This window comes from Balaenoptera ricei, chromosome 11 (genome assembly GCF_028023285.1).
Source record: "Balaenoptera ricei isolate mBalRic1 chromosome 11, mBalRic1.hap2, whole genome shotgun sequence".
Taxonomy (NCBI): domain Eukaryota; kingdom Metazoa; phylum Chordata; class Mammalia; order Artiodactyla; family Balaenopteridae; genus Balaenoptera; species Balaenoptera ricei.
Genome location: NC_082649.1, coordinates 58,639,917 through 58,653,631, shown reverse-complemented (window position 1 = coordinate 58,653,631; position 13,715 = coordinate 58,639,917). Strand labels below are relative to the sequence as shown.

Sequence of the window (13,715 nt, the reverse complement as noted above, 5' to 3'; positions counted from 1 at the left end):
AGAAAGCAGCTGTAGATGATATGTAAACATATGGGCATGGCTATGTTCAAGCAGCACTTTGCCAACCCCTGGTGCAGACTGTCGAAAGACCAAGGAGTTCCCCACTTGCTTTGGAGAGGTTGGAGGGCTCTTTGGTTCTAGACAAAAGAATCAAAGGGCGTAAACTGGCAAATTAATTTCCTCTCTCTTTCAAAGGAGAAAGTGGTCATTCTTACCTCCCAAAATAGACTCCCTAGTGATCTTATCATGGTAAAAGCAAAGAGGTACATGTTGCCTCTTCCCTTGGGTAAGGCAGAAGAGTATAGGTCTGGTTATTCATTCATTTTATTGGATTATGAACCCCCTGTGGGATATTTGTAATATGAGGAGGAAAATCATTAGAGCTTCCTGACCCTATCTCTTGGGACTTACTAGAGAGTTGAGAACTGCAGGGATAATTAGAATTATGATGTCACCGATGTGACAGTGATGTCACAGTGTATAGGATTGCCTTTTAATGAGGCTGTCCATAACAATCAGAAGCAACTAGAAATGGCTTCTTAACACATGAAATAACAAAACCAGGAGCCTTATACTAGTCACTGCCAATGTTGAGTCCTCTGCTGCAGCCTACCAAGGGAAAGTGGCTCGGATGTCTGGAATTTGTTTAAGAGTGAACAGTCCTTCCCCGTGGGCAGACCCAGCTACAGACAGGAACATGGGGACCTTGGGGCTGTCAGAGGTTTCTCCCTCACTCTGGAGTATTGGGTATTTGATTTGGTTGGTTCTCAGCTCTTGACTCTTGTTATCACCCTCTAGGTTTTGTGGGACGTTATGAACTTCTTAGAAGTCGTCTCAAATAAGACATTTCTTTAAAAGAGCATTTAGTGTGATAATAAAACAGAAATGGAGTTGTCAAACCAACTCTCCCTTCCAGGAGACTGTTAGGAAATACAGGGTTGGACTTTTCTGGAGAGGGTGGTTTCTTCCAAGCCAGTGGAGCTCAGGTCAGCTCTGCAGTTCCTTACACCTCTTTAGTGAGCGAAGACAGGGGGAGGTGACACTCATGGGGGTGTTTGCTCTTCTTCACGGGGTGGGGTTATCTCAGGAAGAAGGCAGTGTTAGATGAATATATGTTGATCCCAGAGGCGACCCAGCCCAGCAGGGCCCAGGGCCAGTCAACAGAGCAGAGACCTAAGTGGGGGCTTGGGGAGGGGAGGGGAAAGAGTCTCTGGCTCTAGGTGTGAAGGCAGAGGGGAAGGAAGCTCCCTCCACACTCCAGCGCACTGATTTTGGAGGCCTTTGGACTGTTTGTGAGATGCAAGCGCAGTTTTGTTTGGTCTTCGTCACTCCAAATCATACAAACAAATATAAACACGAGACTGTATGGCTCAGCATTCTTTTAATGCTTTTTAAAAAAATTCTTGAACAGGCAGTGGTAAATGAAGACACGCAAGGAAATGTGACCCAGCTCCAAGCTGAAGTGAAGAGGCTCAAAGAGCAGCTGGCCCAGCTTACTGCAGGGCAGATACCACCAGAAAGCTTTCGGACTGGAGGTACGACGGGCGCAGTGTCCTCTAACCGGAGGCAATCCAGGCATGGGTATTAGTATGAGAGCCCTCCAGTGACAGGAACAACACAGTAAGGCTACCCAGATTTCCCACGAGTGTCTGTTCCTGTTTATTTCACCTACATAGGAACGTGGTACTTTGTAACCAGACACAGTTACCACAGGTACTGATTTCTGTGAGATGTGGTGGGAAAGGGGAGTAGAAATAATTTTGAATAATTCATCCCTAATAAGTGCTAAAAAGAGATACTAGTAAATTTCATTTAGATCCACTTCCAAGATTCTGTCATATGTAATCTTTATATGTTTACTAAATTGGATATGAGAGACTTACTTTTCTTCAAAGAATAGGTAATTTGTAGACTGGGTTAATTTGAAATTCATGATCTGGTGATGAGAGTGATTCTTTAAGACGAATTGAGAGCAGTCAATCAAAGGCTATTTTAGCTCATTTCTTGTTCTTAAAATTTGAGAGATAAAACATTTTTCCTCTTTCCTTTTCTTTCTTACTGGACCCGTTACAGACAAAGATGAGACTGACTACATGAAGTATTTCCGAGAGGCAATGTTATTCTTTAAGAAATCTGAACAGGAAAAGAAGGTAGGAAACTGAATTAGTAAAAGGGGATTCAAGATATTTTAGGCTTTCACTATGAGGAGCTTTTCCGAGTGAAATAAATGGCACAAGTAAATAAAACAAAGGAAGACTGAAAAACCTAATTTTGCCTTTGAGATTAAATGTGAAGTTAGTGTTTATTGCTTGTTTTGTGAAAATTTAGGGAAGCCCAATTATTTTTTATGTTTAACCAAATTATGAATTTCTTAAGTCTTTGGTAGAAAAAGTTAGCCAATTGGAAGACCTCACCCTCAAAAAAGAAAAATTTATTCAATCTAATAAAATGATCGTGAAATTCCGAGAGGATCAAATAATGCGCCTGGAGAAGCTCCACAAGGAATCCCGGGGAAGTTTTCTGCCCGAGGAGCAGGATCGTTTGCTGTTGGAATTGAGGGATGAGATTCAAACTCTGCGAGAACAAGTGAGTACATGACATTCGCAGTAATTGTAAAACTAAAAGAAGTTCAAGGCAAGTATGAATCAGTCACCAAATTGGTCAGGAAATTCTTGTAATTTAATGCAAGAGAAAGTGTTTTAAATGAATTCAACTGACAGTATGATTGCATAATGTGCCCCTCCCCCCTTCCCCCCCACCCCCCAATTTTCTAAAGTAGTAAAACCTGAAGGGAGAAGGGAGGACGTGGTGGTGGTTGTGGTGGTGTCGCTGCCGTGGCACTTAGCCCCAGCAGGCCAAGCGCACTTCCTCCCAGTGGGCACCTGGGGTTATCGGAGCCAGTAGTCTCTTCGCAGCTGAGCCCTTTGAAGTGTTGTTGTTTTTCCTTTTCCCTGAGAGGATGGATAGTTAACACAGGCACGTAATTAAAAAACAAGGATAATCTCTTACCAGAGGGGATATCTTTTGAGAGGTTTTTCTGCATTTTCCAACTAATATTGATAGAAGTTTTTACTTTTATCCCTTTTGTGCACAGAAGACAGCATACACACTTTTCTGTACCTTGCCCTTTTCATTTAATGTGTCTTTTGGGGGCATTCCACCCTGGTCAGTAGAGTTTCCTAATTCTTTTCAGTGTGTTAATTCAAGCCGTCTCCTTTGCAGGAAGAGCCTGCCACAATGTGCACCCTGTGCTTATCACCGCAGGTGCCTGGGTGAACGTTTCAGGGGTAGACAGGGAAGTTTCGAGTTTCCTGACCCGAATGTAGAGTTCAGAGTTGTAGGATATGCACGTATTCAGTCTGATGGTAAAAGCTGAGGTGCTCCCCACCCCCGCAGTGCCTGCGGTGTCCACAGTGTTTGCTGTTGGCTTTCGGAAGGACTTGTTCACTAAGGTCATGTTTGTAAATACGTAAGTCTCTAATTCTTCCATGTGACAGGTAGAGCACCACCCCAGAGTTGCAAAATATGCTATGGAAAATCATTCCCTCAGGGAGGAGAACAGAAGACTGAGATTGTCACAGCCTGTGAAAAGAGCCCACGAAATGGATGCCCAGACCATCACAATCCTGGAAAAAGCTTTCTTTGAAGTATCTGGCACAGAGAAAAATGACAAAAGTAAGACGTGATAGTTGTAAACATGCCTTTCTCTGTCTTACAGATAAAAGATTGATTCACATATTACTTTACATTTTTATTAAGTGGAATTTTCCTATTTTAAGTATTTGAAATGAAAAGTACTTAACTAACGACAACATGAATGAGTGTAGAGTTGAGATATTTATTCACCTGACGAACATCTGTACAGTGTGAGAGATGTCAGGGTGATCAGACTCATAGTCCAGCCAGCACAGTGATTGGTCCTGACGTCATGGTTGCGGGTCATGCTTGCCAGTGTACGTTCTGCTCTACATTAGTTCTGTAAGTTTACTGTTACTCTCTGAAAAGTGGTTTAGTTACTGATCTGATTTACACGCTTGGCAGCTATTGGTGTGAATGCTCTGGGATTTGGTAACAAAGTCTATGTTTGCTCCATTCTTAGAGTGAATATCTTCATGGTCTTTTATCACACTCTGTTTCAGCCTTTGTTTCTCTTTAGGTTGAAATTGAGATAGTTCTAATCTTTTTATACTGCAGTGATAAAGGAAAAAAATATTTTTAAAATTTCCTTTTCCAAGCCTTCTTCCATCCTGTTATGAATTAACAAAAGAATAAAATTCACAGAATATGGGTTGTAGAGAGACCACAATTTTAGATGCAAAGTTAAAATCAGGTTTTCTGTATTAACTATTTTTTCCTACAATGCTCTGTATTTTGTTGGCCATTTTGCCCTCAGTAGTACCTTAACTTACTACCTTTGAAAGATACTAATGGTAATTTCTGGACCTCACCATCTTCTAAACATACATCATTCTCTAAACAATTTCTTTTTTAATAAGCAGTTTGGGGTATTTACTTCAATCTTCTTTTTTTAAAACATATTTATTTATTTTATTTATTTATTTTCCTTATTTTTTTTTGGCTGTGTCAGGTCTTACTTGCAGCACATGGATTCTTTGTTGAGGCATCTCTGTTGAAGCATGCAGGATCTTTTCGTTACAGTGCGCAGTCTGCTCAGGTTTCTGTCTAGCTGCAGCACGTGGGCTTCTCTCTAGTTGTGGCGTGCAGGTTTTCTCTCTCTAGCTGTGGTGCACAGACTCCAGGGCTTGTGGGCCCTGTAGTTGTGGCACGCGGGTTCCAGAGCGCATGGGCTCCTCTGTAGTTTGCGGCAGGTGGGCTCTCAATGAGGCGCACGAGCTCAATAGTTGTGGTGCACGGGCTTAGTTGCTCCACGGCATGTGAGATCTTAGTTCCCCAAACAGGGATCGAAACCACGTCCCCTGCATTGGAAAGCTGATTCTTTACCACTGGACCACCAGGGAAGTCCCTCTCTAAACATTTTTACATGTTATTTCCCATACTGAAACTCAGTGGCACTCTTTTCAACAAATTCAGCCTTCTAAGCAATCCCTGAAAATTAATATATTCTACCTGGTAGATGATACCAAGTTCTTTCAGTTGGCTGCCATTGCTATTTGTTTCTTTTGCTAAAAATTCATTGACCGTTGGCACTAATTCCTGGAAGATTCAATTGGTGATGTTTCTCTGTCCAGCAGTGTGGGTGTTATACTTCAGTCATTGTTTGCTCTTTTCTCTTAATGGAAAAGGTGTTGGCTTAAATATGCCCCTTCATCCTGTGGCTTCACAGCTTCTCAAAAACAACTTCTGATACTCTTTGATGCACTGGGTTGTGTCTTATGTCTCCTCTTGAGTTACAGGCCCTTGTATTTTAGGGTCCACTTTCCAATGATTTCTCTTTTTTCCTCCTTGTGCTTCAAAATTGATACCTGGCAGAGAACTTAGAATATGTATTCTGTTATTTTTCTCTTTCAAAGACCAGGTTGTTTCCTTATTATCAGGTGAGCAAAGATTCTCTCCTAAAGCTCTGAAAGAGCCATGTTCGTTAGCAAACACTGAGAAGTTAAAAGCACAACTCCTGCAAGTTCAGACAGAGCTGAATAATTCAAAGCAAGAATATGAAGAATTCAAAGAACTAACTAGGTAAAGTATAAATACACATTCATGCTTACTATTTCTGATCTTTTAGTGTTGGTTTGTTTTGGTGTTTAGCATTGATGATTTAATTGAGCATTTACCTTAAATATTCTAATATAGCAGCTAACTTGTTTTGACATGAAGGAAAAGGGCTTGCATCTAGCTCTTTTTCTTTACTCATTTTTAAAAATTGAGGTACAGTTGACATAAACTTCTAGTCTTTAATAATATATTCAGTGAACTAGATGATACAGATGTTTTAAGGGATATACCTATTGAGATGAGTATCTGTTAAAGTTACTTGTAAATTCTGTATCTGGCCAGCAAATTTAAATCACTGCTGTTATGAATTAGATCAGGATTTTTAGAAATTACAGGTTTGTTAATATTCTTTTTTTTTTTTTTGAGATTCACGTTCTATGCAGTTATTTATTTTTTATTAAATTTTTCCTGTTAATATTCTCACTTGATATTCTGTGTAAAAGAAAACAAAGATAAACCACATTCATATTATAACTAAGATTAATCCTATTCTAAAATATATAGAAATGTTTGTTTTAAAAATAACGTGTTACATATGGAATCATTGTGGATTGTTTGGGCTTTTGAATTGGAACGCTACCATTTGCTAGTTGAATACCTTAAGCAGTCATCAATCTCTGAGCTGTATTTTACCCAATTGGAAAATCCCAGTAATAATCTGAGAATATCTCTGATTTAAAGAGATAACTATAAAGTTGTGTGAGAACATAAACTGTAAAGTACTCTACAAATGTATGACATTACTTATTACCTGAAACACTCAATATTATAATACGTATTAGGAAAAGGCAGCTGGAATTAGAATCAGAGCTTCAGTCTTTGCAAAAAGCGAACCTTAATCTTGAAAACCTTTTGGAAGCAACAAAAGCCTGCAAGCGGCAAGAAGTTTCTCAGCTGAATAAAATTCATGCTGAAACACTTAAGGTAGGTAATCTGAAGCAATACTTCAACCTTAAATCAGTGGTGTCTCATTTTGTTAATAATGGAGAGTCTGCACAGATTATCTCCAGATACAGATAGAATCCCTTGCCAACAGTTAACCCCAGGGTAATACTAGTCCTAGGGTTCTGATGTATACCCCCAGTGGCAGGGTCATGTGGGGAAGAATACAGCATTTGGAATCAGACCTGGGTTCAAATTCTAATCTGTCAGTAACCTTAGGCAGGGTTTCCTAACTTCTGAGCCTCATTTATTGCCTCTGAATTGGAGATGAGGCCAACTTAATAACAGGGTTTTTAGAGCATTAAATGAGATAATAAAGTGCCTGGCACCTGATGGCTCTCAGTATATGGCAATTGTTGCTATAATGTGTTGTGTGCTCAAAGCTTGCAGTGGAAGAATAGAAATCCTAAAGATAAAGACCACTAAAGGATCAAGGGTAACACGGGGGATAATAGAAGGGATTGTTCCCCTAAATAACCATAGCCCTCATGAAAGAAGAAAACCGTGAACATCTGAGAATGAGGAGAGGGAAGGGGAATACATAAGGAAGGCAAAGGTTAAGAAGCTAATGCTGCTCATTCTGGTTATTTTAACTTTTGGACCAAATTCTCTGAAGGCTGAAAAAACCTTTCCTTATACATCTTAAAAATAATAGATGTTTCTCTCTAATGGTTATCTTTATCAGTGATGCTTTTTGTATCACTTAATGGGATACTGCTTTTTAAAGTAATTTTATTTGTTTGAATAGGTAATCACATGACTGGAATTTTTTTTTTAATATTATTTATTTGGTTGCACTGGGTCTTAGTTGCAGCAGGCGAGCTCCTCAGTTGCGGCTCGCAGGCTCCTTAGTTGCGGCTTGCCGGCTCCTTAGTTGCAGTATGTGGGCTCCTTAGTTGTGGCATGTGAACTTTTAGTTGCGGCATGGATGTGGGATCTAATTCCCTGGCTAGGGATCGAACCCGGGCCCCCTGCATTGGGAGCATAGAGTCTTAACCGCTGCACCACCAGGGAAGTCCCATGACTGGAATTGTTAAAGGTACGAAGTGACAAGTCTCATTCTGTCTGCTGTCCTTTCAGCCAACCAAGACCCTCCTTGGAGGCAGTCAATGTCACAAAGTTTTTTTGTTTTTTCTTTCTTTTTCATATATTTTTTTTCCACAAACAGCATACACATACACATCATTCTACACCTCAATTTTTTGTTTAAACATAATGATATTTTAGAGTTTGTCCCACGTCTAAAGGGAGAAAAACAAACTTTCTCTCACTTTTTTTTTTTTTTTTTGGCTGCGTTGGGTCTTTGTTGCTGCACACGGGCTTTCTCTAGTTGCAGTGAGCAGAGGCTACTCTTTGTTGCAGTGCGCGGGCTTCTCATTGTGGTGGCTTCTCGTTGTGGAGCACGGGCTCTAGGTTCGTGGGCTTCAGTAGTTGCAGCACACAGGCTCAATAGTTGTGGCACACAGACTTAGTTGCTCCGCGGCATGTGGAATCTTCCCAGACCAGGGCTTGAACCCGTGTCCCCTGCATTGGCAGACAGATTCTTAACCACTGCACCACCAGGGAAGTCCCTCTCTCCTTTTTGTTTTTGTTTGTTTTTTGTTTTGTTTTGGCAGCTGCACAAGAACATACTGTATGGATATATCATGATTTAACTTGATATATATCAAGTTAAATACTATTATTTAACTTGAAAATACTATTTTCAAGTAAATACAAGAAAAATACTATTTTTTCTTATAAAGGTAGAATTTTTAAGATTGCTTTTTTAAAAAGGCGGCCTTTAAAATCTGTGCAGGAAATTATTTTAAAATACTTAGAGAATATCATCAAATGTTTCATAATTTGAGTTTGTAGCCCCTTAGCAATAGAATTATAGAGCTTGAAGCACTGTGGCATTCTAGTCTACTTCTTTTTATAGCTGAGCAAACAGGCTGAAGGGGATTAAAAGGTTTGCCAAGAGTAGCATAGCAATTCAGGTCTTGTTGCTGTTGTTCATTTTTAATTATATGAGAACTTTATGGATACATTATCCTTGTTTAAAGAAAGTATACATATGTATACAAGTTTCGGTTAAAGTTCCTTTTGAGTACCACTGCCAGTCTGGGTCTAATCTGGTCCTTCATCCCCCATCCCCATCCCCAGGGGTAATTTATCATCAATTTGGGAATCCTTTTTCTTAGCAATTTTGTACAGTAAATATACATAGTCTGAGAAGATATGTAGAGTTATTTCATAGATAGTTTTTTTTTTTTTTTGTCGTACTTTGTTTTTAAAAATAAATGGAATCATCCTACATATGTTATTCTGCAATGGGCTTTTGTTAACTCAGGAATATGCCTTGGGTCTTTCCACATGAACTAGTACTTAGAACTCTACCTCATTTTAAACCCAGGCTTCTGTGCTTTGGAATAATTACGTGGCTTATTTAGGTGGTTTCCAGTGCAAGCATTCTCCGGGGCGGGTTTTATGAAGGAGAAGTGGTAGTTTTAGGACGTTTCAGTATCCTGCTGAAGTGCCCTCCAGTGGCTGCACCACATTCCTTCCCAGGAAGCCTGGGAGCACTCCTTCCATAGCACTGGCCCCAGAACTGGCATTGTTCTCCAGTCTGATGGGTGAAAATGGTTTTAATTCTACTTTCCCTCATTTCTAGTGAGGTCAGACCACATCTTTTCCTATGTTCATTGCCATTGGTTGGAACACAGGAAAAGATGTTTGACCTATGAAAAAGTGCCTATTTTCCTACTAGTTACTTATCTTTTTCTTGTGATTTGTAGGCGTTTTATGTGTTAATCTTTTGTTTGTTATGTATACTGCCAGTATATTCTGCCATCATGTTCCTTGTCTTTCATCTTTGTATGTGATACTTTTGTTATACAGAAGTTTTAAAATTGTGATATAGCCAGGTTTACCGATCTTTTATCTTTGCGACTTTCTTTTTTTGGCCGTGCCGAGTGGCTTGCTGGATCTTAGTTCCCTGACCAGAGATCGAACCCGGGCCCCAGCAGTGAAAGTGCCAAGTCCTGACCACTGGCCTGCCAGGGAATTCCCTCTTTGTGACTTTTTAAATACATTTTTAAAGGCCTAGACAATCTCAAGAGCATCAGTATATTCTACTTTCTTTTACTACTTTTATTTTTTACTTTTTATTTTTTTTGCTTTAAAATATGCTGTTTATTTTTTCCTCCAATTATAAAAATAATACATTATCTAAACAGATAGTTTAGGAAACACAAAAATCCACCCAGGAAAACAACAACAAAAGCCCCTCCATTCCACCAGTCAGAGATAAGCGCTGCTGGTGTCTGTGACGAAGGCACATCTGAGGCCGTGTGCCCAGCCCCGGCCTCTGCAGAACTGAGGTGGGGCTGCAGGCCAGGAACAAACAGCGAGACACACGTAAGACAGCCGAGCAGGATAAAGCCGGAGTCTTGTCCTCCAACAGCTAGAAGCTGTTTCTCCCTCCTTGGCACACGGTGAGGGCCAGCGTCCCAGGCCCCGCAGGGACGCCCCCAGCAGCTGCCAGGGGAGCACGGTTTACCCAGATGCTCTGGAATGATTTTAAAATCTGGAGCGGATTCACGGCTATCCCTGTGCTAATCTCACTCATGGCTTCCAGATCTGCTCCCTGTGCCAGGAGCGGGTGGGGAGAGGCCTTGGGCCGGGGTGCCCGAGGGGCCTGGACACGGGCCGTCATGTGCAGAGAAATGCCTGGGAGCCACGCATCTCAGGGGGGACTGGCCTGCCTGGACCTCACCGCATACAGACGATGCCTTTTAAGTCTGGGCAGAAGACAGAAGAACTCACAATAAAAGGAAGGCTGCAGTAAGGCTCCAAAGTTTCTGCACATAGAACGGTGACCATTTTTGATGCTGCAGAGCCCCACCTACCAGGGGACAGAGGAAGAGCACGTCCCGGCTCCCTGGGGACAGGGCTGGCCTCTCCTCCTCTCAGCCAGACACCCACGTCCATGGCCACAGGAGATGCCCCAGGGCTCCCCGGGGCACAGCGGGGACCTGCGGGCAGGGACCCTGAGCCTGTGGGTGCGACCGCACGTTCCAGAGCGGGCACCAGGAGACGGGGGAGAGAGCCGGGTGCCGGGGTTGGAGTCCCAGCTCTACAGCCCGCTGCCCTTGGACCAGGCAGTCTGTTGGGCCTTGGTTTCCTCGTCTGTAAAGTGGGAATAATGCCCACCTCATGGGCTCCGGAAGGGACTAAATAAAACATGAGAAGCAGGTCACGGCACTGGCACATCTCAAGGGTCAATAAATGTCACAGTACCCATCACTCCTTCCCATTAACCTGCTTCGTGTCAACCCTGTAGCTCTCATTTTTTAAAAAACTGTCCCTGTGAGCGCTGACCGAAGCCTGGGGGGTAAAGGGGAGGTTTATCCTATCCAGAGCCAACCCGAGTCTAGATCCAGCCAGGCCTGCCAGGTGACGAGAACCCCTGAGCCAGCGGCCTGGACCCTGGACCAGAGAAGAGCAGCCCCGCGAGGGCTCTGCCAGGGCCGCGTTCAGACAGCAGAGCAGACAGGGCCCAACAAAGGACGGGCTTGTGTGGAGGGGCCCCGTGGGGGCCACTGAGGCGATGCAGGCAGACCTCAGGGGAAGGCACCGGCCAAGCTGGAACTCTCCCTGCAAAACAGTGAATCCCTCATCATTGTTTTGCCTTTAATCGCATTTTTAAACACTTAACATACAAACATCTGTTCTTTGATGTTTCGTCTTTGTTCCTCTGTCATCCTCAAAATGAAAGTCCGGAACCTTCTGCACTAATTTTAAAGTCGGGCTGAATGTTTAGTAATGAACAAGGCTGCTTAAATTTCCCTCTAATTTTGTCTAAGTCTTCATGAAGTTTATCATAAGTAGGGTCATCATAAGGGAGTTTCTGAATCATTCCAATCAACGATTCTAAGACCTTCATCTTTCTGCTGTCTTTCTCAGTGGTGGAACCGTGCAGGAGACATCTCCACGCAGAAGCAAAACCTTGGTAGCACCTGATCTCAGATCTGATTTTAGCTCCATGTAACGTGTTATACTGTCTTCCTTCAATCATACCCAAACTACTTCCTTATTCATAGCCTTCCTGATACCCTTCCCCGTGAAACCTCTCATCCGCCATCACGATGGCATCGAACATGTCCTGACTCCCGGCCACGGCGGCAGCCGCCGCGACCCCAACCCCCGCCCCTCCCGGCCACAGACCCGCAAAGCCTCGGGCACGGACACCTCTTTTACTACGTTTATAATTTTCTTTTTGCATTGAGATGTTTAATGCGTCTACTATTTTATTTTTAAATGGCATGACACAGGTTTACCTTTTTTTAAAAACAGACCATGTTTTATATATGGAATCTGAAAAAAAAAATGGTTCTGAAGAACCTAGGGAGGGGCAGCACAGGAATAAAGACGCAGATGTAGAGAATGGACTTGAGGACACAGGGAGGGGGAAGGGTAAGCTGGGACGAAATGAGAGAGTGGCATGGACTCATATACACTACCAAATGTAAAATAGATAGCTAGTGGGAAACAGCCGCATGGCACAGGGAGATCAGCTCGGTGCTTTGTGACCACCTAGAGGGGTGGTATAGGGAGGGTGGGAGGGAGGCGCAAGAGGGAAGAGATATGGGGATATATGTATATGTATAGCTGATTCACTTTGTTATAAAGCAGAAACTAACACACCATTGTAAAGCAATTATACTCCAATAAAAATGTTTTAAAAAATAATAAAATAAAATAGTGTTTTTCTCATGTTTTTCTCATTAATTTGAACTTTCCACATATAAATTATTCTATTTCTGGACTTTTTATTTTCTTCCAGTGTTCTATTTGATTATACATATGCTAATAATGCATTGTTTTAGTGACCATACACTTACATTTTTATATTGACCAGGGAAGTCTTCCTAATTTGTTGTCTTTTTAATTGTCTCTTCTTGCACTTTTTTTTTTTTTTGTATACAGTTTGGAGTTGACTTATCAAGTTTCATTTTTAAAAATCTTACAACAATTTTTGCTTGAGACTGCTTTGAACTGATAGATTTGTTTCCACAAGGGCATTTCTATGCTGCGTCTCAGGGATACCTTTTGTTTTCTTTTTTTTCTTAAATATTTGTTTATTTGACTGCTCCAGGTCTTAGTTGCAGCATGTGGGATCTTTAGTTGCGGCATGTGAACTCTTAGTTGTGGCATGTGGGATCTAGTTCTCTGACCAGGGATTGAACCTGGGCCCCCTGCAGTGGGAGAACAGAGGCTTAGCCACTGGACCACCAGGGAAGTCTCAAGGATACCTTTTCTTTTCTCTTGATGAATAGAATTATAATTTTATCCTCTCTGTTCACACAATTATAAATATGCTGTTGTTTTCATGTGTGCTAATGTTGTTTTCCTAATAATTTTTTGCTGTAGATCATAACGACACCAACCAAGGCTTATCAACTTTGGTCTCGACCAGTACCAAAATTAAGCCCTGAACTGGAGAGTTTTGGCTCTGCACACACTCAGAATTCTAGCAGATTGGATAAGGATATCTTAAATGAGCCAGTGCCACCTGAGATTAATGAACAAGCTTTTGAAGCCATTTCTGAAGAGCACAGAATGGTGCAGGTACCTGTTTAGTATTAAAATCGTATGTTTTTAAGGATGAGTGTGTAAAAATCCCTGGGTTAGAAATCAGCCTGCTCTTGTTCTTTCAATCTGCTTTGCAGTATTTAGCAAGTCAGTTTCCACTCTCCTTGAGCTTTGGTTCTCTTGTGTGTAAAAAGACCAGTTTGCCACTAGCTTCTAGTTCCAGAACTGGTTTACATGGCACAGTGTTGTATCTGCTAAAGAAGATTAAATAGCTGAAAGAATCTTGTGATAGATCAAATTTTAGACAGCTTTTGGTATATTTGAAATAACATGTGAAGTTTATCTCAGAATCCAGTGATTTGTTTTTTCTTTTAAGAAGTTTATCTACTGTCTAGTAAAACTTACAGGGAGCTACGTCACCCCAAATTCCAAAATTTTGCCCTTCCACAGGTATGGAGGCCTTTCTGGTGAAGTCACTTCATATAGGCCTGAGAAAGCTTCTT

The 13,715-nt window shown here is 41.7% G+C and overlaps 1 protein-coding gene and 1 pseudogene across 2 annotated transcripts in view; one reads left to right on the top strand and one right to left on the bottom strand.

Annotated features, from left to right (window-relative positions):
- KIF15 (kinesin family member 15) overlaps nt 1-13,715 on the top strand; it is a 75,539-nt gene that overhangs the window by 39,168 nt on the left and 22,656 nt on the right. The window contains exons 11-17 of one of the 2 annotated variants that reach the window (XM_059937587.1): nt 1,412-1,535; nt 2,074-2,150; nt 2,377-2,586; nt 3,498-3,675; nt 5,517-5,658; nt 6,477-6,618; nt 13,051-13,248. In XM_059937587.1, coding sequence (XP_059793570.1) covers nt 1,412-1,535; nt 2,074-2,150; nt 2,377-2,586; nt 3,498-3,675; nt 5,517-5,658; nt 6,477-6,618; nt 13,051-13,248 — 1,071 coding nt within the window. Of the gene's footprint in view, nt 1-1,411; nt 1,536-2,073; nt 2,151-2,376; nt 2,587-3,497; nt 3,676-5,492; nt 5,659-6,476; nt 6,619-13,050; nt 13,249-13,715 lie in introns of both variants that reach the window. The other variant, XM_059937586.1, reaches the window with a different exon arrangement.
- On the bottom strand, nt 11,384-11,902 carry LOC132374234 (protein LTO1 homolog; annotated as a pseudogene).